The sequence below is a fragment of the Juglans microcarpa x Juglans regia genome, chromosome 3D (assembly GCF_004785595.1).
Source record: "Juglans microcarpa x Juglans regia isolate MS1-56 chromosome 3D, Jm3101_v1.0, whole genome shotgun sequence".
Classification (NCBI taxonomy): Eukaryota; Viridiplantae; Streptophyta; class Magnoliopsida; order Fagales; family Juglandaceae; genus Juglans; species Juglans microcarpa x Juglans regia.
This window is the reverse complement of record NC_054598.1, coordinates 36358291-36384072: the sequence shown is the minus strand read 5'-3', so window position 1 is coordinate 36384072 and position 25782 is coordinate 36358291. Positions and strand designations below refer to the sequence as shown.

The window sequence follows — 25782 nt, the reverse complement described above, 5'->3', positions numbered from 1 at the left end:
TATTGTAATATTTTCATTATCTGTAATAGTTTAAGGATTTGTAATGTCGAGTTTCAATCAAGCAACACCGTTCCATGTTAGACTAAAACTCAACGACAACGTTTTCCATCTTCTTAATAAAACTTTACAATTGTACAAATTATATAATACAATAAATGCAGAAAAGTGCCACAAGCGAGTGGTACATAATATACATAGTAGCATTAATACTGAATAAAGGTTTAGTTACAAACAATAACAAATGCCTCAATCTGAGGATGCATTGCGTCGCGCCAATATCTCTCTTTGAAGTTGCTGGAAATATACTTGCTGAACTTCATTTAACGTACTGACATCGAGCAACATTATGCGCTCCTCTCTCTCCAACCGGGCGATTTCCAGTTTCTCCGCCTCCAACCTTAATCTCTCGTCCTCTTGTCTAGATTTATTTCCCTCCATTTCTCGTTCATATGCCATCTTCTCAGCCTTGAGTCGGAAAAATTCTTTCTCCTGAGCACGTGACTCCTCTAGGAGACTATATCTTTTCTTGCTGAGCTCCACAAGCTCATCTAAGGCCCTGCCTTGGGCCTTACGCTTTCCTTTCTCAGCTTTTCTCCCTAGTGGCCTATCAAATTCGATGACATCATTACTTTCCAGATTCTCGCCCACTGTACCACCCACTGAATCAATGGGTGAATTAGTTGCCACTGCTGATGTACGCGAATATGTAGGGGACATCATCGACCTTCGCTTTGTCCCGTCCTTTGTGCAACGCTGATTCCATTTCGGCTGATCCTTCAATAGCTGCCAACAATGCTCGAACTGAAAAGTCGTTTTCTCAAGCGATTGGTACATGACCTTCGCTTTCTCAAACTTCAAATTCAAAATGAAAATCAAATAGTTAACCACCCTATTAAAGATAAAGGAAACATAATACTAGCTTTATAATGATATTTAAGTGTTGTCAATAATAAATAAGTGGATGCTTATACCTTGTCTTGCTCAGTTTTGTCACTTTGATTCAGCCCTTCAACTTGAGTGAGTTTAGCACAAAATTTGTTCGTCACCTTTTGAATGGCAGACCACCGATGTATTAAGGACCCAACACTCCGCTCATTTGTACTTTCTTTATAATCATTGAAGTATTCACTAACTTTTTCCCAAAGTTGGGCATGTTTTTGGTCCGTTCCTTGGATGGCATCAATGCTAGTATTCAGCCATGCAGAGACAAGTAACTTGTCTTCTTCGGGGGTGAAGTTTGCACCCCTAACTGATTTTCTTTGAGAGGGAGGCTGTACTTGGGGCGGGGGTGGAGAGTCATCCAAAGTCATGGGATGTTCACCTTGACCAACATAAATGTGGTCAAGTTCAGGCTCCTGAGTCAGGAGGCTGGTGAAGAACATATTTCCATGCTCTTCTGAGTCCATCTCTAAAAATTTTTAGACATGGAAATGTGGTACACATATTAGAAAATTTTTAACTACATTTGCAAGTGATTTTTAACTACAGCCGAGAGGTTAAGACAACTCAAATCCAATAACATAATTAGTTTGCAAACGTTTTTATTAGAGCATTCCCATCCACTTTCCTAAACACTTGTGTGTTTTAAATATGGCTCAGAATGGTTTACAGAATTTACATCATGTGTGAGACACGAGCCTAACATCAAATGGCTGCAAAACCTTACCCAAACCCCACGTGCCTTTTGTGAAAAATATTACAAACTGCAAAATGGTCATTCGGGTGAGGATTACCCCGCCATCACAATGGGGCCCACTAACACTTATGAATTACCCCACTAAACACCATCATCATAGCCTAATAGTAGACATGCAGCCCCCTCCCTCCCCCACAAGTAATAATTATTCATCAGTACCAAACACTGCAAAGGTCCCAATAGCACAGACCAATTCACAGCCGAGGGGTTAGAGAAGGAAAATCCAATACTAAGCAGCAAGCAAAATGCAAAAGAACATAAAAACAGATACGCATTTTGTCAAACCAACAGAGCTCAGTCCATGAGAACAATAATTAAAGAAACCACATTGGCTCAAACCAGCAAACACAAGGCACAAACAAGTCCAAACTGGTTGACTTGAATCACTTATTTTACTGCTTCAAACAAGTCCAAACACAGACTACATTGATAATAACTTCTCACGTTATTACCAAACTGCTTCAAAACCAAAAAGGCCTCATAATAAGCTTTATATCATCAACTGAACATATAGATCAACCAACTCAGAAAAGTTAAGCTCTCTATACGTTAGTCCAAATCAAAATACTTCACATTTAGAAATGAAGTTAAAAATGAAGTTCCTCTTAGTCCGAATCAAAATACTTCACAAACATGCTCAAAAATTCTGATGAATACAACATCAAACATGTTCTTAACTTTACATCATCTGAATTGCACAAAAAATATGTTTTCACCCAAAAATTTCAACTTCGTTCAACTATACGAGAATGCTGCAAACAAGAGTATTCCATTTGAAAACTAAAACCCAACAGAACCAAGCAAGACTCGTCAAACTCAAAGAAATCTAATCTGGACAGATCTGAAGAGAATCACAAAAGGAAATAAAGCAAAAAATTATCATAAGAAAAAACAAATTCCATGGAAACAACGAGTGAAAACAAAAATCAGAGAGGATATTACTTGAAGAACCGAAACCCAGATGGGGAAATGGGTTTCAGAGAATGTAATCAACCTATTAAAAATCCTCAGCCAAACAAAAAAAACTACATCAAGAGGAGATAATGATTCATGATTTCGCACAGCTTTTGAGCTCAATGTGTTTTGACAAAACCTCTCGCAAACGATATGTGCGACCCGCTTTTGCGAAAACAAAAATAGAAAAGTTGCTTGAGATTGGAAGATGAACAGATGGAATCTTACCTATGAACGAAGGTAGGCGCGAACAATTTTGGTAGTTGCTGTGAATCGAGAGGAAGAGAGTAACGCGGGACCAACGGCAACAAATTTAGGGTTCGTACGATTGGGGATGTACAGTGGTTCCCCAAATATGGGGAATGACTGTGGATCCCCTAAAACAAATCCCTATTTTAGGGAATGGGATGGGAGCCTCGTTTTGAATTTCCCCTAAATTTGATCTTCAAATTTTGGGGATAAAAGCACTTTACGCATCCGGATGGGGATGCTCTTATAGGTGCACCAGATAGTACTTCTGCCTTGTCTTCAAATAGATCCAAGACTTAGATGAAATTTTATATAGGGGCAGACGTACTTGCGCAGATTCTCGTGTGCGTTCCATTGTACGTACATACATCTTTTTAGTTTAATAAAGTTTACCTTTTCACCTCTCTGCCTATCCCTTTAGGCCCTGAATCCTGATCATGATGCGCCACCTATCTTGCATGGAAGATTTTTCTCAAACAACCTGCATTCGAGGCACCACACTACCAACCTTTCTATTGGGGGTGGCAATTAAAAGGTCCTTTAGGTAGCCAACCATTATATAGCTGCCCTCCCTTGCCCTTAATACCGTCACATAGAGATGATAGCATGTATTAGAATGTATATATAAAGGCATATATTAGAATCATATATTACACAGCTTAACCCATTTAATCCGAAAATCAAAGCTTTACTAATGGCCTACTCAATGTGTCTTAACGTTCTTGATTCTGTCGGACATTGCAATCTCGCTGCATTGCTCCCATCTAAGAAAGCTGTCTCACATGTAACAAAAGGAGATCGTGATGCTCCTCGTCCATTCCAAATCATGGTCCTTGAAGAAAACTCAAGCGACTCCACTGTCGTTCGACAATCAGGAAATTTCCATCCTACCATCTGGCATGATGATTACATCCAGTCATTAAAAAGTGAATATGTGGTAAATCTTGCTATGTCTATTATTTTTTAGTTTTGATCTCGATAGTTCTTGCATTATCAATGCCTCATGACTAATCAGTGAAATTCGGATTGGCAGGGGGAGTCATACACTAGAAAAATTGATAACTTGAAGGAAGAAGTGACAAAGATGTTACACAAAATGGTGGATCCTCTAAAGCAGGTCGAGATGATTGATATCTTGCAAAAACTTGGAGTATCTTACCACTTTGAAGATGAAATAACGAGGATATTGGACAAAATACACAATACTCATTATCGAGGTGGTGTTTGCAAGGAGAAGAGTTTATATGCCACAGCTTTCAAATTCAGATTGCTAAGACAAAAGAGATATAATGTACCTCAAGGTAAACAACATGCATGCTAGTAATTAATGCTTGACAAAAATAAACAGACATCATTTACCAACTAGTGAGCTTTGTTGATTACAAAGGTTTTCAAGAATTTTACCAATGAAAAGGGGAGTTTCTATGAATGTATTTGTGATGATCCGAAGGGAATGTTGGCTTTGTACGAAGCCTCGTTCCTCTTGATAGAAGGTGAAAGCATCTTAGAGGAAGCAAGAGATTTTGCAAGCAAACATCTTAAAGATTATGTGGAGAAAAGCAAAGATCAAAATCTTCGTGCTATGGTGAACCATGTCTTAGAGCTTCCATTACATTGGAGGATGATAAGATTGGAAGTAAGGTGGTTCATTGATGTATATAGAAGTAGAGAAGATATGAACCCCATCTTACTTCAGCTTGCAGAATTGGATTTCAACATGGTACAAGCAGTCCACCAAGAAGATCTAAAAGCAGCTTCAAGGTAAAAGAGATGTTTATACTCGTAATATTGTAATTCGGCCCCCATGCAAAACATTTATGTGGAGAATTATTGGATATATATATAAATATATATACACACACACACACATGATTAGAAAGGTAAGAAATTTCGTTACTATAGTTTTAAAACTGATATTGTTTCTTTGGCTCATACAAAGGTGGTGGAGGAGTACGGGCCTTGGAGAGTTGAGTTTTGTGAGGGATAGGGTGATGGAGAATTTTCTGTGGACAATTGGCGCATCATTTCAACCTCAATTTGGATATTTGAGGAAAATGTCAACAAGGATCTATGCAATGATAACAACAATAGATGATGTGTATGATGTATATGGTACTTTGGATGAACTTGAGCTCTTCACGGATGTTGTTGAGAGGTTTGTATTAATGCAATTAGTAGTACATCTCTAATATTGCTTCATCAATAGCTTAGAGTTAACGCAAATACTTATGTAATCTTTGTGATGTAGATGGGATGTCAATGAAATGGAACGACTTCCTTACTATATGCAGCTATGTTTCCTTACCCTCTACAACTCCGTTAACGAAATGGCTTTTGACACCCTCAAGGAAAACGGATTCAACACCATTCAGTACCTTAAAAAGGGGGTATGAGCTTCACTTCTATATATGTTCATCATTATATAGTCGAGTATTTGTTATATATTATAACTCTTCTGGTTCATTGATCCACCATGAATGTTTCAGTGGGCAGATTTATGTAGATCTTATCTATTGGAGGCGAAGTGGTATTATAGCAGATATACACCAAGCCTTCAAGAATACATTGGTGCATTATTATTTTTTTGTCACAAATCCCATAACAAAGGAAGCCTTGGATTTATTGGAAGACTATCCCAATATATTTCGTTGGCCAGCAATCTTGGAACATCTAAGGTTTGCACACCACACCATCCCATGTCTTTCAACAATAAATTTTTAAGCTTCTTCACATGAACATAGGATAACATGTTTATAATATTTTTATTTTGAAACTCAGGAAGAGTTAGAGAGAGGTGATATTCCCAAATCAATTCAATGTTACATGAATGATACTGGTGCTAGTGAAGACGATGCTTGTGACTATATAAGGAATTTGATTAGTGCAACATGGATAAAGTATAATGAAGAAATTGCTGCAAGTTCTCCCTTTTCTGAAACATTTATTCATCTTGGAATGAATGTTGCAAGGATGTCCCAATGCATGTACCAGCATGGAGATGGCCGGCACGGCGTTGAAGATCACGAAACTAAGGACCGAGTCTTAGCATTGCTGATTCATCCCATCCCTCTACCTAAGGATGGATGAATGACTGATATATTCGCACATGTGATTGAAGGTTCAACTTCAAAATTACATAGAAATATTTCCTTTCTCATTTGTTCCTTTTTCTTTTCAAATGGTAACTACTCCAGCTGTACTTCACAAGTCATCACTAGCCCCTTACCAAAATAAATGATGTACGTAAAAGCCAAACCAAATCTAGCTTGGTTTGCTTAAACATAAAAAAGACTACTGCTTTATACTGTAGATATATTATTGCATGCTACATTTCTTAGTTGACTTTGCCCTGTTAGATGATGCCGAAACGAAACTGATTACTCGACCTTTTTTAAATTTTTTGAACAAAATGAATCGTGCAAGGATTGCCCAATGCATTTATCGGCACATAGATGGTGGGCAGAATTTTTAGATTCTATGCATAAATTTTTACTGTGAGAAAGAAATTCGCTCACAAGATCATCAAGCCAAAAACTTAAAGAACTACAACAGTTGATCATTTAAAATATTGATATATCATATATATGTATATATATATATATATATATATATATACTACGTTAGAGTTTATTATAAAAAAATGATAAAGTAAAAACATATCTATTCATCATTTTTACCTATGCAAATCATGGGGAAATTAAACTTTTCACCCACAAATTGTCGCAGATTTTCATTTCCACTTTTCACCCACAAATCATCATTTTTACATGTTTCCTTTTGACACTCGAAGAAAAATTAACTCAGTCGTTATCTAATGATTAAAGGCTTTTGACACTCGAAGAAAATTATTCAACATCGTGAGATACCATAAAGAAACTAGGGATCGGGTATGTACTTGACTTTTATATTCATAATCATTATTTACCCTAAAATTCGTTTTTGTATCATATATAACTCCTCTTGTACGTTTATTCACCATGAATATATGTTTCAGTGGGCAAGTTCTTCATCATGTAGAGCTTATAATTTCTTGCATATAACGTGGTAGTACTAAATGGGTTTATAACAACGAGCCTTCAAGATTAATGCATTGAAAATACATAGATCAACACCAGCTATATATACTAGTGGTGCATTCTCAAGTTTGTGTGTGTATATATATATAATCACATAACAAACTTATAAGCTGTCTGGGATTTATTGGAAGATCAGTATCCCAATATAATTGACTCGTAAATAATGATTGCACGACTTCATGCCATGTCATTACAGGCCGCTATAAACTGATTGATGAAGAAAAAATTAATAAAACCAAAAGATTGAAAAATAAAACTGTATGCTTTGCATTTCCATTAGTTTCCCGGGTATAATTTCTCCAATTTTAACGGTGGAAAGTTAGTCAAAAAAAATAAAAAGGGTGGAAAGGACGCACCTAGCATTTTACTGAAACAACCTTATAATTAATACGAGCTTATAACCCGCGCAATGTGCGGATTATTATGTATGTTGTATATGAGAGAGATCTAGAGAGAGACATGATTTTATAGTGGAGAAAATCCAAATGGTTTATAGGATGGTTTAATTTGATGAAACAACATAAAAGTTGAAATAGTGCCTTTGGGTGGAGTTTTGAATTAATTCATATCTTTATATATAAGATTACTTTTAAAAGGATTACCTCTCCATAAATATAACACTTCAAGATTCTATTTTTTATTCCAATTATTGACAATAATAGTCTACTTTTATGGGTAGAATGTCACGTCGGAATCATATAATTCCACTAATTTCATAAAGATTTTTTTTTAATAAAAAGGGAAGAGGTAAAAAAAAATCACTAACTCTAATAATGATTTTATGCTAAGGGGGTGAGGAAGCTTGTACCCGGCGAATAAAACATTCGGGTCCTTGTGCAATTGCCTGATAAAGATAAAAAAAAGTAAGAAAAGTAGGAGTTTTATTAACTTAAGATAATGGAATAGGCAATTCGAAGACATTACATGCAAAGAATGTTGCCGATTGTGTGGTCCTCCCTCTTGATGGTGAACAACACAACGTTGATTATCTTCGGGTCCGTCTCGTACGACACCCTGAAAAATCAAAACTTCAAAGAAACTAAGAAAATGAGGGTCAGAAAGAGAGGGGTTTAGAGATAAATTTTTGTAGAGAGATACTTTTTGGTGCCTTGAGGGACGACAAAATGTTCATAGTGGTCAGGACCGTTCATATCTTTTCTTCTTCTTCTTCTACCACTGTTTCTGCTCTATTAACGCTCTCTCACGGAACTGAAGTCATACGTTTCTGCTATGCTACACCATATTGAATGATGCCTTTCATTCGATATTTGACGTCTATCTTAGAAAAGGTAAGGAAATTTTAGAAGTCATACCTAGAAACCTTGAACCGAAGTCCTTGAACTAGTCGGGGTGTGTATATCGATTGGCTTGGCAAGCGCTCAATAAGCCATACGCTTGGCAAGAGGATTAAACCTAAAGGCATAAAAATTTTTAAGGACTTGCCAAGTTTTAATACCGAAGTCCTATAAATGCAAAAGATCATAATATGAACTGAATACCTTAACCGTTTCATAGCGGTCACCTTGAATCGCTTGCTAGGAAGTTACAAACGTTGGTTTAATAACTTCATTAAACGTTTATTAACACCTTTTATGCCTAGAAAATTTAATATCAACTTGACGTCTAAGCAAAATCAGGTCACCTTCTCTTTTCACTTGGTACAAGTCTCTCTTTCCACCCTTTCATTTCCAAATTTTATGGTATGAATGCCATGTCAGCAATTGAAAATTTGGCTTTTATATAATTATAATTAAATAGATTAGTAAATAAATGCACCTTATCATTTCACACCACACACCAATATGTGATTTGTAATTTTTTTCTTTCTATTTACACATATTTACACATCAATATGTGTGTGTTTAAATACAAGAACAAAAATGACAAATCATATGATAATATATGGTGTATGGTAATAATAAGTAGAATTTCTAGCTCGTATTAGTATTTCCCTTGATAGTGGAAGTTTTAACCAGGCTAGATCCAATGGTTTTTCCCTCCACATTGGAGGGTTTTCGATGCAAAAATCTTGGTGTCTTGCTTGTGTGGTGCGTGATCTTCTTTATTCTATTTGTGAGTTTACCTTTACTAGATTGTCAATTTAATTTACACAAAGATGGTAAAAAATATTCCACTGTGTTTTGGTGTTCACCCTAACACGCTAACATGCAACATTAATGATGAATGATTGTTAGTGTTACTAAATTATATACAAATATCTAGATCTTTACCCCAGAAAAGTTGATAAGTTGACGGGAGAAAATTAAGTGATGGCAATGATGCTTCATTAATATAAACTGGTGCATGCATGGAACCTTAATTTAAAGCAAATGTTGATAATTGGTATCTTGTTGAATTTGATCTTGTTAAGGGGCCCCATCTGTGGTGACCTCCGCTCAGTGGTTGACACTGTAACCCCCGATCGGAGTAGGAGGTTAGATATCAGCAATGCAAATGGTAGACTACCTCCACTGGAAAAGCGTGACTCCGATCGAATGCGGAGGAATAAATACAATGCCAGATCAATGGGATCCCCCCGTGCTATCCGCAGTAAAAATCTGGCTCGATCGATCCCGAAATCAGTCTTGTATTTTTTCAGATCGATGTTATAGCCAACAATCAAATTAAGCATTCTAAAAAATCATATACAATCGGCCTGTCGGATCACCTTGGTCCCATCCTATGGAGGAGCCGATGGGTCTCGTACTAGCTGACGCACCTGATCGTCTGTGAGACCATCATCAGGTAGATCCTCATCCTCACTACCATCCGAAGTAGCATCCGAATCTACATTCGGGGCTAGCGTGGAGGATGCGGCCAGTGTGTCAGAATCAGATGGTGCAGCTGCTGGTCCTCGTGTAGCCGCTGCAGGATATGCATCGACTATACGGGAAATGTCAAGGAACTCAGCAATAATGCGGGGAGAGAAATTAATACTCACTCCCCGGACTGATATGGTGTAGAACAGAGCATCAGCGCTAAGTTCTCCAATGGCACGATAGAACTCACCCACCATCTCTGGATATGCAGTCCCCCGCTGCTCATAGATCAGTATCCATCCCCGCTCGGTGAAGATGGACTATATGCTCCGTCCCTCCCATGAAAGATCGAAGAAGTCAGGCAAAATGACTGGACGCTCGACAAGTGTAGGCCTCGTCTCCAGAGCATGAGCTGCTGATCCACTACTTTGGCTGGGTTGATCTTTCGCACATTTTCTTCTGCTGGATGCCATTGATATACTGTTCAACCATAATGAAAGTAATAATATAATTAATCATAATATTTAAATTATATTATTGAAAAATTATAGTATATTGAACTGAATTGAAATAATTCGTTTGAACAGAACATAGTCTGTTTGTACTAGAAAACTCTATTCGAATGGACTGTTCTGTTCATTCGAATAGAGTTTCTTTGTTCATTGGAACAAATTTATTTTGTTCGAATAGAAATAATGATGTTTGGCAACTAGGAGTTCGAACGGACTAGAGTTTGTTCGAACTGAAGAAGCCAAACAGCCATGGCTGAGTCGACTCAGTCCAGAACTGAAAGACTTTCTATCTAGATGTTATCATTTGTTTTAATCAGTAGAAATGATTAAGGAGTGAAGCGCAATCATTTCTATTGATTATTTTGATATTATTTCTACAAAATACACAAAAATGGGTGGATTTCAGATTCGAAATCCATACCCTCCAAACACATCCCATTCGCGCAAAAAAACTAAACAATAGAGGTAGAGAGTTGACCCATACCTCTTAGAAGTTCAAATGTGGGGTTCCTACAGCGGTTGAGTGGCTGTTTTCGCGGTGGAGTTAAGGGGCGAACTCGGAGGCTCTCGGTGGTTGCTGGTTCGAATGAGAGAGTTTTGTTTCATTGTATTCAAACTGGGTCTATAATGACTATGGTGTCTCGTTCGAACTGGATAAATATCCGTTCGAACAGTTATTATATTAATATATTTATAATTATATTACTAATAACAATATATAATAATAATATTACAAAGTACGAAAGTATAAAAATAAAACTAATAATAGTATTACAATACTTTTAATTAATATATTTAGTATATTATTTTAAATATATTGTTACTATTATACTAAGTACATACTAAGAGCATTAACATTGGATTCATAATTTTCATCTTCAAAATTTGGTGAAAAATACATATTTTCCATAAACTCAAAACCTCCATATCCATAATCCTATATTGAATTAGCCATTGGATTCATCAAAATAATAATATAATATGGTTTTTTTAATAATAATATTTTTAATTTATTTTTTTCATATTTTACAATTATACTAACTATACGTTAATTAATAATTTACTTTGATACTTAAATTATTGTTTCTCAACTTAAATATATTGTGGCTCAAAATTGGGAAACAATAATTTAAGTAAATAAAATAATAGTTATAGAGTGTGAATAGTGAGTCTTCAAATTTGAAGATGAATTGGAATGCACAATTCGTAAAAGTTTCAGATTTTAATGTTTGGTGAATCCAATGCAGTGATTTTAAACATGAATTCATCAAATTTTGAAGATTGAACTCATTTGATGAGTCCAATGCCAATGCTCTAAGTACTTAGTATTATTACAATGGTTGAATTATATAGGTACTATATATAAGTTATGATAACTATACTCCTATAGTTTATATAATATTATAATACTAACTATAGTTACTAGTTATATAACTGCAGTGTAAGTATTATATATAGTTACTATTTAGCTATAGTAGTTATTAACTATAGTAGTTATACGTTATATTAACTATAGTAGTTATACGTTATATAGCTACTACAGTATAAGTATTATATATAGTTACTATATAGCTATAGCTATTATAAGTTATGATAACTTTACAAGTTAATATAATTAATATAAATATAGATATAGTGGATATTAGCTATATAGCTACTGCAATGTAGGTATTATATAGTTTCTATATAGTTATAGCTATTATAAGTTATGATAACTATACAACTTAATATAATTAACATATATATAGTAGCTATTAGTTATATAGCTACTACAGTGTAAGAATTATAAGTTATAATAACTATACAAGTTAAAATAATTAATATATATAGTAGTTATTAGTTATATAGCTAATACAGTGTAAGTATTATACGTTTTGATAACTATACAAGTTATCATAAGTACTATAGTTAAAATAGTTACTATAGCTATTTCAATGCAAGTATTATAAGTTATGATAACTATAGTAACTAGTTACTAGTTACTATTATAAGTTACTATAACTATAGTTATTATATTTTATATCACAAGATAGTAAGTTATATAATATATAGTGCAAAATTAGAAGACCAAAAGTATATATATATTAATAAGTACTATATATTAATAGTTAGTATATAGTATAAGTATTATATTAACTATTAGACTTGTAGTACATTATATATTATCAATTATAATATAAAATAGTTGGTAAAATATATAGTTATTATATAGTATATAATATTAAAATATTTTGTGATTGGTTCGAACCCAATAACGTCCCGTTCGAACGGTGTTATCTCATGGAATGTGTTTGGAGGAAAATTTTGCGCCAAATACTCTGAATGTTAGTTTATTCAAACGTCAAAATTCGTCATTCAAACGCTCTGGTCGAACAATGTTACGAAAATACCCTTTGAGGTGGTCTACATTTGAAGAATATGCCAATAAATATTTTGATTTGTTAGTTCGGACAACAAATTGACACGTTCGAACGTGAAATAAATCACGGCAGATTTGGCGCCTATTCAAAATTTTCTTGTTCGAATGGGTAAATTTCCAGTTCGAACGGGACTTCACAGATTCATATACCTGAACATCCAGTTCATTTTCACAGTTGATGAATGTTTAGGAGGCAGAGCACGACTTTGTGATTTTGTGTGTGTGAGAGTGTTATGGAGAGAGAGATACTCACAGACCTAGTGGGAGAAGGGATTCTTGAGAGAGAGAGGAGAGGTTCGAACAAAAGGTATGTTTTTTTTTCTATGTTTTTTTGTATTTCGAGTTTCATTAATGTTAGTTTATTGCACATGATTTAGGTTTTCTCATAATGTGTTGTCTGCTTATGTAGGTATTGTGGATTGATACTTTTGTTTGGATTGCTTAAATTCAAAATAATATTTATAATTTTTAGATTTTTGATAATTTATAGTTTTTAATTAATTATGTTAAACTGCATGTATATATTTGTATTTGTGCAATCCCATTTAAAATGGGCATTCTGGCAATACATATCTTATGAGATTGTGATTGTGAAAATTGTGTTTTGTGCCAAATGTTTTCTCTGTTTTGTATCTGGAATCTAGATTTGTCCCGTTCGAACGCTATAACGTTAGTTCGAACGGAATCCTGTGGAAGTAGAATATTGTTCGAACAGAATCCTAATATAACAAAAATTATAAATGAATAAAATATAAAAATATAGATTAATATAATATAATTACAACATAGTTTATATAAAATTAAATTAGAAACTTAAAATATAGATATAACATAGCAATTGTTAATAGTTAAATTAATGTATAAAACTTATAAAAAATGTAATTAAAAAATAATATAGTATAATTGCAACATATTATGCACTAAAATTAAATTAGAAACTTAAAATATAGATATAACATAGCAATTGTTAATAGTTAAATTAATGTATAAAGCTTATAAAAAATGTAATTAAAAAATAATATAGTATAATTACAAAATATTATGCACTAAAATTAAATTAGAAACTTAAAATATAGATATAACATAGCAATTGTTAATAGTTAAATTAATGTATAAAACTTATAACAAATTTAATTAAAAAATAATATAGTATAATTACAACATATTATGCGCTAAAATTAAATTAGAAACTTAAAATATAGATATAACATAGCAATTGTTAATAGTTAAATTAATGTATAAAGCTTATAAAAAATGTAATTAAAAAATAATATAGTATAATTACAAAATATTATGCACTAAAATTAAATTAGAAACTTAAAATATAGATATAATATAGCAATTGTTAATAGTTAAATTAATGTATAAAACTTATAACAAATTTAATTAAAAAATAATATAGTATAATTACAACATATTATGCACTAAAATTAAATTAGAATGTAGCAATTGGTGATTAATTAGAAATGTAATGTTGCAATGTATTTGTGATTTGGAATGTGATTTCATTGTATAATTGTATTATGAGTTAGATAGTTTTGAATTTTAGGGTTATTTTTATATGTACTTAAACCTTAGACCCGTTCGAGAGTTGTGGCCAAATATTCTCTTAAAGAATGTTTGGGTACAACTCTTGAATTGTCCAAAGTGGAGAGTTTGAGATTCTATCATCTATACGACAGATATATTCAGTTTAAACTCTTGTGTTAGTCAATTAAAATTTTGGTTCAGCGATTCCTTATATTCTTCAGATATGTGATCTGTAAGTTTTTCAGCCCATTAATAGGGTTAACGACTTATCATGACTAGCATACTTGGAGAATAGTAGGGAAATGTTGTCGAAATTTGTACTAACATTAGAGTTTATGACTGAGTATATATGCGATATAGATAATAGTCTCTCAGAATCAACTACCTTATAAAAGTTGGATTTTTTTTATAGTGTTTATCCCATGAATTTTGTGTTTTTTGATAGACATCCGACAAGTAACGGAAATACAATGAATAAAAGTTGGATGCTACTGGGAGATAGACTTAGGCGAGACTATAAGGAGTATGCACAAGGGGTGAAGTTTTTTATAGAGTTTGCTCGCATAAGTGTTGACAATCGAGGATTTATAAGATGTCCGTGCAAGAAATGCAAAAATCTTAGTTCTTATAACTTGGTGGTAGTTGAGGATCATTTATTTGTAAATGGAATTGATCCTAAGTACTCACATTGAATCTTACATGGCGAACCATTTCCCAAAGGAGTTAGATTTAGCAGTCAGACCAATCAAATGGAGGAGGGTAACGACATCGACATAGACGACATTAATGTGAATGATCGTGATGACAGTGATGATAACGGAAAGGATATGACTGAGATGTTAGGCGATCTGGGGGCAGGAATATTTGGGATAAGAGATGGAGAAGGAACACCTGCACAATCATTTGAGAGTAATGATAATTTTGCAAGACTGTGAGAGGATGCACAAAGAGACTTGTACAAGGGGTGCACTCGTCATAGCAAGTTGTCTTTTATGGTGAGGTTGCTTCATATTAAGTCTATTTGTCATATTTCTGTCAATGCCATCGACATGTTGCTAGAATTATTTAAAGAGGCTCTTCCTCAGGAAAACGTAGTATCCCGTAATTTTTATGAAGCAAAGCAATTGAAGCGAGGGCTAGGATTTGATTATAATATCATCTACGTTTGTAAAAATGATTGTGTTCTCTACTGGCAGCATTATGCAGAATTAGACTCATGCCCAGTGTGTCATGAGTCAAGATGGACATCCGATAAACGTAATGTACCCCATAAAGTGTTAAGACATTTTCTGTTGATTCCTCGACTTCAAAGATTGTTTACGTCCCGGTTGACTGCCAAAGATATGTCTTGGCATCAAACAGAAAGAGTCCAAAATGAAAACTTTCTCTCACATCCTGCAGATTCTTTACAATAGAAGAAATTTGACGTCGAATATCCATGGTTTGCTGAAGAAGCTCGCAATGTATGTCTTGGTTTAGCAACGGATGGTTTTAATCCATTTGGCAACATGAGCACTTCTCATAGTACTTGGCCTGTCATATTAATGCCCTATAACTTGCCACCTTGGAAGTGTATGAAGGGTTGAGCGCAGGGCATCACCGCCAGAGTTGTCTGAGAATGATATTGTCGCCCAGTTGGGGGATGTTTTAGAAAATAAATTTGGAAAAGATTCAAGGGTTCGAAAGAGAAAACGACAAGCAGTGGAGTTGAATTGGACAAAAAAAAGTATCTTCTTTGAATTGCCATACTGGTCTACCTTGACACTGCGCCACAATTTAGATGTTATGCATATCGAGAAAAATATATGTAAGAATATTTTGGGCACTCTGATGTCAATAGAAGGGAAGATAAAAAATACAGCTAACTCTCGTAAAGACTTAAAGGAGATGGGGATCAGACCGGAGTTGCATTTGCAAGATAATGGATCGTCAGCTTATATGCCCATCGAATGGTATACACTTTCAAATGATGAGAAAAAGAAATTTTGTGATTTTTTATGAAAATCAAATTACCCGATGGCTATGCTTCAAACATGACAAGATGTGTTCGAACACATGATTGGAAGATAACTGGTCTTAAAAGTCACGACTGTTATGTATTTCTGCAGCGTCTGTTGCCGGTTGGTGTGCGTGGAAAGCTTACTCGAGATGTTCGTACATCTCTCACAGAATTAGGGGGATTTTTCAGAGACATTTGTAGTAGAACGTTGAAAGTTGATGCATTGTTAAAAATGGAAGCTGACATTGCAATAATATTGTGCAAATTGGAGACTTTGTACCCGCCTTCATTTTTTGATATAATGGTTCATTTGGCTGTGCACCTACCTCATGAGGCTTTACTCGCTGGCCCAGTTAAGTATAGATGGATGTACCTATTGAACGGTTTTTGAGAAAACTTAAGCGATCTGTGAGGAATAAAGCTCGTCCAGAAGGTTGAATTGCAGAGTCATATATTGATAATGAGTGACATACCTTTTGTTCAATGTATTTTCCTGGGGCTGATACTAGATTTACAAGACCGGACCGAAATTATAAAGGTGGGCGAGAGATTGGAGTCTCATCGACATTTATTGTATTTTCCCAGACGGTGCGTCCCATGGACGCACAAGGGGGCTACAATCTATGTTTGCAAGAGTTTAAAAGAATTCGATGGAATGTCTTGAATAACTGCGCAGAGATTGATCAGTACTTAAGGTTAGTGATGATTCTCTAAATCACTCTTATCTTTAAGTTTATGTATAATAATATAGTATAACTTCATACAAATTAAACATGAACATGAACATGCACATCAAACATATACAACTACTTCGCTCGAATGGTGTAACTGACATAGAAAAGACACACGAAGAGGAATTTGCCTTGTGGTTTGAACATACGGTATTACTGTTAAGCCCCATTTTATAATACGAATTTCATACCACTAAACTCTACTTTTTTTTGTATATAATAATATTTATTGATATAAGTTGCATTGAAATATGGTGAAAATTCATCAGAAATCTCACCAGAACTGTATGCTTTAGCATGTGGTCTGTCCAGACGAGCCATCCAGTACTCAGGATGTTTGGTGCGTGGATATAGATTTCACACAACTGATAGAGAAAGATATAGAAAAGCTCAAAATTGTGGGGTCGTAGTCGAAGGAAGCCATGGGGATGATAATATTGACTTCTACGGAATTGTGGGAAATATCATAGCATTAAAGTATGTGGGGGGATATATAGTCTGGTTGTTTAAATGTAATTGGTGGGATATCTCAAATCCTAGGTTGGGAGTGCGTAATGATGATTATTTTGTGAGTGTCAATACATCTCGCACATGGTATGAGGACGATCTTTTCGTTCTCGCTTGCCAAGCGAATCAAGTTTTTTATTTAAATGATCCAGATTACGGAAACCCATGGCGGGTAGTGGAGAAGTTTGCACCAAGAAATGTATATGATTACATTCCAGAGGCAGACGAATGAATAAGTTGATAGTCTAGCAAATGAAGAAGCATATCAAGAAAGTGAAGTAAGCATCAATCTATTTGTTAATTTAAACCAATATGATATGGTTCCATTGCGTAGAGAAGATGTTCAACCCGAAGTAATTGAGAGTGAAATATCGGAAGAAGATGAATCAACTAAAGTGTCTAGTGAGGATGAGGGCGACTGGTCCAGCAAAACGAATAGTGAATGAATTTCAAACATGAATTTCTATAAGTAATATTAACATATAAATATCTTTAACGTTTGTTTAAAAAATAATTTGTTACAATTTCAAATAGATATGCCTCCCAAACGCAAAGCAACAAGTGTGCCATCCCCATCCATTATTGACTCCCCGTGTGGTTCACCTGTCATCAATAGTGAGCCAACATCACCAGGTCCAGAACAAGGTATTTTATCAAATTAGATATCATATTTTAAACTCAATTTAAGTAATATATCTATAAAATAAATTAATTTAATTAAAAAGTTATGCTTTAATTGCTGTATATATAGCTGTTGTAAACAAGCGTATAGGTAGAGGCATTATGAGGGGTGTCTGCATAGAGAAAGTAAGAAAAGTTGGTAAAATCAAGGTTCACATTCCTAATGATCACAACGGTGGCTCCGGAGATTCGACAGCGTGGCTTGCTTCTTATGTTGGTACACTTACTCGCACGTATGCACCGATTGCTACTTCCTATTGGTCTAAAGTTTCCCAAGATGTGAAAGACCACATAAAAAACTGTTGTTTAGTAAAAACCGTTGTTTGGTAATAACCTACATCTCAAGCAACTAAGTATATAACATGTTACTTTCAAGTTACTTTGTATTTATAGTAATTGTTTATAATTTTCGAAAGGATGAGTTTGAGCTTAATTTTGGCAGAAGAGAGGATCGATTAACGGTTGAGGAACTGATGTCGAATGCATTTCAGAGGTACAAAGGTTGATGTCATGCACATTATAAGAAGTTCAATACTACAATAGAGGCGCTCCAAAATCCATTCCAAAATATTCCATCAAACGAATGGGAGAAAGTTTGTGATATGTTTGAAGATCCTGCTTATCAGACAATATCGCTACTGTCTTTTTTTAATAATATATCACAGATGTATTAAACATATAGACTAATATTTTTTTCTTTTAGCAACGGAATACTGTGAACAAAGCAAATAGATCAAATTTAAAAATAAACCATCATGCAGGTTCTCGATCTTTTCATCGTTTTTCTAACAAAATGGTAAGTTATTTTAGTGCCCGTTAAATATTAACATATAATACACATTTTCTGATTTAAGTTCTAATATAGATTTTCCTTTTGCAAAAAGAAGAAAGTCCCGCTGACTATGATTTAACCCAATTGTATGCTAAAACACATAAAAATCGTGATGGTGTTTGGGCCAGTCCCGAAGCAGAGGCAAATTATGTAAGTTTAAGTTTTTTTAATTTCATTGTCACATAATGTTTTTGTTACTTATACTAACTGCTGCGGATCCATCTGATGCATCATTTGTCAACGATGCTCATATCCTTTCTTAAGTTCTTGGATCACGTTCTGGATATTTGAGGGGTTTAGGACGTTGCGTAAAACCATCATCATCATCCTATTCTCGAGCCAAATCGAATGACGACAAGACTAAGGAATTGGAGTAAGCAGCACTTGAGATAGAACGATTGAGGTCCGAGAAAAAAGAGTTGCTAACCCGATTAGATCAAGCAGCGGATTTGGAGGTGAGATTAGAAGAGAGGATGCAGTTGAATAACCAAAAACTTTTTGAACAATTCCAATCAATGATGTCCCAAAACTCTATGCCACCACCATAGTCTTCAAATATATCTTTTCTTTAATTGCATTTATATTATGAAGTTTGCACTACTTTGAACAATTGATGTTTGAATTACAATGTGTAATATTAGTATAGTATTTTTAGTTAAATTGTGAGCTGTATGATTAATACAGTTCGAACGGCAAATAACCAGTTCGAATGATAAATTACCATTAACACATTCGAACCAAAACAAACCCATTCGAACAAAAACTAACCCATTCGAACGACAAATGAGATATACGAACGTTCGAATAATAAATTATTTGTTCGAACAACATTTAAGTTCAAAACCCCGTTCGAACAAATAAAATTTCTGAAAATAAAATTTCTGTTCGAATAGACATAAGTTTTGTTTGAACACAAGTCGTTTGAAAAATTTATTAGTTCGAACGCATAAAATTTGTTCGAACACCCAGTTCATTCGAACAGAATCAAATATGAACATTAGTTCGAATGAGTATTTCATATTGTTTGAATGGACGTCTCCATTCGGACAGATAAATATTCCATTCGAACAATATATTGAGACAAAATCGGGTCGTCTAAAAAAAAATTATCCATTCGAACAGTTTCAACTGGATCCGCCCAATTTCGTCTCTAAAACTGATTTTTTGAGACGAAATTTGATTTTCGTCTCCAATAACTTTTTGAGACGGTCTTTCCGAGACAATTTTGAGACAAAATTTTTTTGTCTCCAAATCTAATTTAGGACGAAAATTGTGTTTTTTGAGACAATTTTTTATCTCAAAAAATACAATCTGTTGTAGTGATTACTTGTACAAGTCACCTATGACTAATAATTGTGAACTTAAAGCTTCAATCACGTATTTCTATGTATCAATATTAATCATCCATCAATATTCTTAGGCAGAGGAATGGGATGAATCAGCAATGCTAACATGCGATCCTTGGTTTCAGATTCTGCACTACCATGACCATCTCCATATTGGTACATGCATTGGGCCATCCTTGCAAGTTTCAATGCGATCTAAATATACGTTTCTGAGAAGGGTGAAGTAACAGTGCGTTCTTTATTAAACTTTTTCCAAGTTGCACTAATCAGAGACCTTATGTACTCCCGACCATCTTCTTCACTAACACAGGTATCATTCATGTAACATTGGATTGATTTAGAAACATCACCTCTTTCTAGCTCATCCTGATGAGATAAGAAACACAAACATGTACACCCACATATACATATATGTATGCGCACATGATTTTTATGGATTGATGTTGATCTATATATGTTCATGTCTCGTGGTAAAACAATTCTTGATGAAATTGTTAAGATAGTATATATGGTTTGCTTACCGTCACTACAAAAAATTTGAGATTTTGGGATGAAATTATTTAGGGATGAAAAAATTTCGTCCCTAAAAGTCATTTCTTGAGACGAAATTTAAATTTCATCTCAAAAAGTTAATGACTTTACAAAACCGTTCGAACGTTACAATAACTGTTCGAACATAATTTTCTGTGACGAATTAAATCGTCTCAAAATTTTTTTCCCGTTCGAACATAAAAAAATACGCTCGAACAGTAAAATTTCGCAGAGAATTAATTTATTATGGCAGTTAAAGTTCACAAACGTTCGAACGATTATTTGTTGCGTTCGAACGAAAAATATTTGGTGGCAAATCCTGGCGAGAAGGTTTTTAAACCTTTCGAACGGAATATATTTAGTTAGAACATATTCAAGCACCACATTTATACATTCGAAGGTATAATATTAATTTCGGTACAAAACTCAAAATATAAAAAATATATATCATATATACAAATTTATTAATTAATTTTATGTAATTAATTTAAAAATATTTTAATGATTTCTTTTATGTTAAATAAGATTTTTTAGTTAAATAAATATTATCAACCATACACCACAAAATATAAATCAATAATTACTCCAGAAAAGATTTTATATTTAATTTACAAATAAAGAAAATTATCAAAACACCATATATATTGTTCATAACTATAATAAAAGAAAATATAAATACAAAATAGAAACTATTGTGATGCGAGGTCTCTACACACATTCTCGACTGCAGCTAATTGTGTCTCTACTTGTGTCAGTCGAGTACTGAGCGTGACCTGAGTTGCATTATTGGCATTAATCGATGTACGTAACTCATTAACTTCTGTACGTAACCCAGAGATGGTAGCCATAATCTCTGTACGCAACTCAGACATGATAGTATGCACTGCAGTATGCACTGCATCAATCACTGCTGATGTGTGTACGCCGAGCTCAGCACGCAATATGTCAGCCATCTCCTCGCGAATAGATGTGCGTGATGCCTCAGCCTGTGTAGATGTCTCACCAGCCGATACTCCAGTATCTCCCGACTGTGCATCTCTCTTAATCTCAGCCCTTTCAGGAACAGCCCCACGTAAATGAAATCTCGAGTGTCCCGTGCTCCGTGACAGGGTGGTGCTATTGATCGGTGCCATCGGAAATCAGGAAAGCTCGGCAGGTTCAGACATGACCCTGGCATGTAGCAAAAAACGAGTGATGAGGATCCCAAATGGCAGTATATCTGTCGTAATGAACTGTGCCTCTGATCGAATCGTCTCAAATATATAACCAACGAGGTCGATCGGGATCCCACGAGCGACCCGTATCATAAATCTCGCTCGATCCATGCCGACCTCGGTCTTGTGCTGCCGTGGGTTAATATTGTTGGCAATGATCAAATTCATAATCTTGAAGAAAGAAGATAAATCTGCCTGCCTAATACTCTTAGTCCCTTCGTACACTGGAGCATCTGGACCAACAATCAATCCCTGACCTCATGATCAGCAAGTGTATCGATCTCATCTGTGTAATCTGGTCCCTCGTCCTGAGACATAGTTGCATCATCTGAAGGATCAGACTATCTAGGCGGTAGGTTTGGATAGGCATCAAGAAGCCTAGGAATACCCAGATATGCAGCGAGTCCGTCCGCTGAAAATATAATAGGATCTTCTTGGACACAGATCCTGTATGCCCCTCCATCGTTTGGGCTGGCAGCACCGAGCTCTTTATAGAACTGAGTAACAATATCAATGAAGGAAACGAGCTCCATTCCTTCTTCTTGCTGATCTAAGATTGGTGCCCAACCACGATCGTTGAATACTGATGGGAGGGAATGACTCTCCCATTTAAGAGCTACAAAATCAGACAGTTTTACCTATCGCTCAAGTAAAACAGTTCTCTCTCGAACTGTTTGGATGGAAGGTTCTCCTGATCTATCACGTTTACGGTCCCGATAAGACATTATTATGAACCTGAAATTTTAAAAATAAAATATATATTCAACATTAGTGATAAAATCTAATTATGACGAAAAGATTTACAAAATTATCTACTTTAATAAATTAATTGATAGAATAATTCAATAAAACGATTAAAACAATTTAATAATCTAATATAAACAAAATAGGTCGAATTTAATATAAAGCGTTCGAACGAATATAATATATGGTCGAACGGAAACTGAACACCGTTCGAACGCTTAATATATGGTTCAAACGTAAGGGTTAAATCTTTCGAACGCGTTCGAACGGAAACCAGATCTAACTCGGCTATGGCTGAGTCAACTCAGCGGCCATGAAAACACCTAAAATAGCATCGATTCCGTGGTTTCTTCGACAAAATATGTAGTACTCTTCATTTCTAAACATTCTACGGTAGATTTATAATATTCTACGGTGACTATTGATGAAAAAAATCTAATTTTTTAAAAACAAAAACGAATAAATCCATAAAATTATAAAATAAACGGTAAAATGAGTTTGAAAATGCATACCTTCACTTGGGAGGGAGAGTGTTTGACGTAGGTACTGATTAAGGCGGTAGACGGCGGTGATTATAGTGCGTTCAAACGTTTTCTCGCTTTTTCAAACGATGGGGACGGCGGCGTGAGAGAAATCTCTGCCTGCGATAACTTATATGTGCATAACCGTTCGAACGTTAAATATTAACATTCAAACGGTAATATAAAAACTAATATTTTATGTTCGAACGGTAATATAAAACCGTTCGACCGTGAATATTTCACGTTCGAACGTAATTTGTTTTAAGTTTAGTAAAACTTATATTAAATGTATATTATATTTATAATCATATAAATTAATATAATATATATACTATTATAGTAGATTATATATACTGTAATATATATGTAATATTATAATATATTATAATATATATTATGATAGTAGAATACTTTAAATGAAAACATAATAACTTATATGTATTTTTTATAGTATAATAGTAATATATCATAATACTTTACCATCAAAGTGTTATATATGAGGTTGTAATATATATATATATATATATGATAGCATATAGAACTATATGGTATGAGTTTATATTTAACTAATATATATCATACTATATATTCCATTATACTTTACTATATAAGTTATATATGATACTATACAGCATATATATATATATAGAGTATAGATTACTAATATACTATTATCTTATAAATTTATTTATAATTTATTATGTGACCTTAGTATATTGGAGGCTATATATATGTTCTCCGGATATATTACTAATACATATGATCTAATATTTTTCACTATACTTTAATATAGGATAATATATAGTATAGATTATTATATATCATATCGTAATCATTACTAATATATTTTCCTTTATACTAATTTAGTATAGTATAATATATATTATAGTATATATTACTAATATATATGATAGTATATATTATTAATAGATATCATCTTATATGTTTATAGTATACTCTAGTATACTATACTATATCAGAAGATATTTAGTATAGATTACTATACATATGATAGTATATATAACTAATAAATATGATCTTATAGTACTTTTCATATAATGATGAAAAAAATTATATTTAAACATAAAGGTGATGTGTTCAAACGGTACTCGTAAACCGTTCCGACACATATTTGGCGTTTGAACGTATAAAATAACATTCGAACGGATTATTGCTATGGTGGGAAAACATCCCGCCAATTAAAGACTGATGGACTACCATCCGAACGTAATTTGTTATAGTTAGAACGGATTATTGCAGTGGTGGGAACATATCCCGCTAATTAAACTATAGTATCATCTAATATGTCTATATATATTAATATTGTTCTTTTATTCAAAGGTATAATGAAAAAAAACTATTAATAAACATTTACAATACCGTTCGAACAGTTAAAAATAAAAGTTCGAACGGATAATTTTCGAGGGGGAATGATTCAATAACGTTCGAACATATTATTTATACGTTTGAACGTGAAAATCTAGGACATAAATCTTATAATATTGTCGCTCTCCTCCCGCGCGCCCTTCTCAGTGTCGCCCGAAGTTTACCCCCTTCGCGTACTAGAGGTATTTTTCCTCAAACTAGCCCCCAAACTCAAAAAAAATTTCCATCTCACTCAATTATTCTCAGATTACTACTTGCAATGGAGCTTATTCACACGACATATCACCATCTCCTTCCCTTTTCATCTCCAAAAATTCAGGTATACCTTTTATATTCTCATGCATGGTTTGATCTTAATATTTTGCAATGTTAGAAATTCGTATGCTTTGATATTGTTGTTTGTGTTGCTGTGAGTTTGTGATTAATGGGGTTTTTGGCGTTGTTGAAGACGACTGAAAACTGGAATGAATACGTTCGAACGGTTTAGGATTACCGTTCGAACGTATTCATTATGTTCGAACATAGGTTAGAATCGTTCGAACGTAAACATTACATCAATGTATTTACATTTAGAATATAAATATTTCCGGATAGTTGTAAATTATATGTACTACTAAATCTTTAAATTAAAATACAAATAGTTAAGATTTAATAATACTTAAATACTTAATTCTAAATTAATAAAATGAAGTTTGTAAATTAAAATACTATTGAATCTTTAAATTAAAATACAAATAGTTAAGATTTAATAATACTTAAATACTTAATTCTTAATTAATAAAATGAAGTTTGTAAATTAAAATACTACTAAATCTTTAAATTAAAATACAAATAGTTAAGATTTAATAATACTTAAATACTTAATTCTAAATTAATAAAACTAATATTTAAATTAAAATCTGGAATAAATCTTGAAATAATACCTACTAATTATGTTTTTGTTGTATTGTTGTATAAATAATATGTTATTATTTGACATATGTTAACATATCTTGCATTATTTGTTCATCAAAATAAACCTTAGACCCGTTCAAGAGTTATCAATCCTGATGAATGCTTGATTGATAACTCTTGAATTGTCCAGAGTGGACAGTT

At 33.7% G+C, this 25782-nt stretch overlaps 2 protein-coding genes and 1 pseudogene across 2 annotated transcripts; 1 reads left to right on the top strand and 2 right to left on the bottom strand.

Annotated features, from left to right (window-relative positions):
• Positions 1-113: 113 nt before the first annotated feature.
• LOC121256618 (glutathione S-transferase T3) lies at positions 114-1473 on the bottom strand. The gene is made up of 2 exons (XM_041157460.1): positions 972-1473; positions 114-837 (listed from the first exon to the last, which is right to left on the bottom strand). Exons 1-2 carry the CDS (start codon positions 1404-1406, stop codon positions 247-249), a joined length of 1026 nt encoding a protein of 341 aa, XP_041013394.1. The 5' UTR covers positions 1407-1473; the 3' UTR covers positions 114-246.
• Positions 1474-4188: 2715 nt separating this feature from the next.
• Positions 4189-6031, top strand: LOC121255281 (annotated as a pseudogene).
• An 836-nt stretch (positions 6032-6867) lies between these two features.
• On the bottom strand, positions 6868-8126 carry LOC121255280 (DNA-directed RNA polymerases II, IV and V subunit 11-like). Its single transcript, XM_041155552.1, has 4 exons — positions 8074-8126; positions 7900-7989; positions 7742-7819; positions 6868-6973 (listed from the first exon to the last, which is right to left on the bottom strand). Exons 1-4 carry the CDS (start codon positions 8124-8126, stop codon positions 6868-6870), a joined length of 327 nt encoding a protein of 108 aa, XP_041011486.1.
• Between the last annotated feature and the right edge of the window lie 17656 nt (positions 8127-25782).

Excerpts from the sequence above, each read along its gene's own strand:
- LOC121256618 (XM_041157460.1), bottom strand. The coding sequence starts at position 1,406 with ATGGACTCAGAAGAGCATGGAAATATGTTCTTCACCAGCCTCCTGACT. Across the intron at positions 838-971 it reads ACAAAACTGAGCAAGACAAG|GTCATGTACCAATCGCTTGA; the intron begins GTATAAGCATCC and ends GAGAAAGCGAAG.
- LOC121255280 (XM_041155552.1), bottom strand. The coding sequence starts at position 8,126 with ATGAACGGTCCTGACCACTATGAACATTTTGTCGTCCCTCAAGGCACC. Across the intron at positions 7,990-8,073 it reads GTCCCTCAAGGCACCAAAAA|GGTGTCGTACGAGACGGACC; the intron begins GTATCTCTCTAC and ends TTGATTTTTCAG. Across the intron at positions 7,820-7,899 it reads ATCGGCAACATTCTTTGCAT|GCAATTGCACAAGGACCCGA; the intron begins GTAATGTCTTCG and ends TATCTTTATCAG.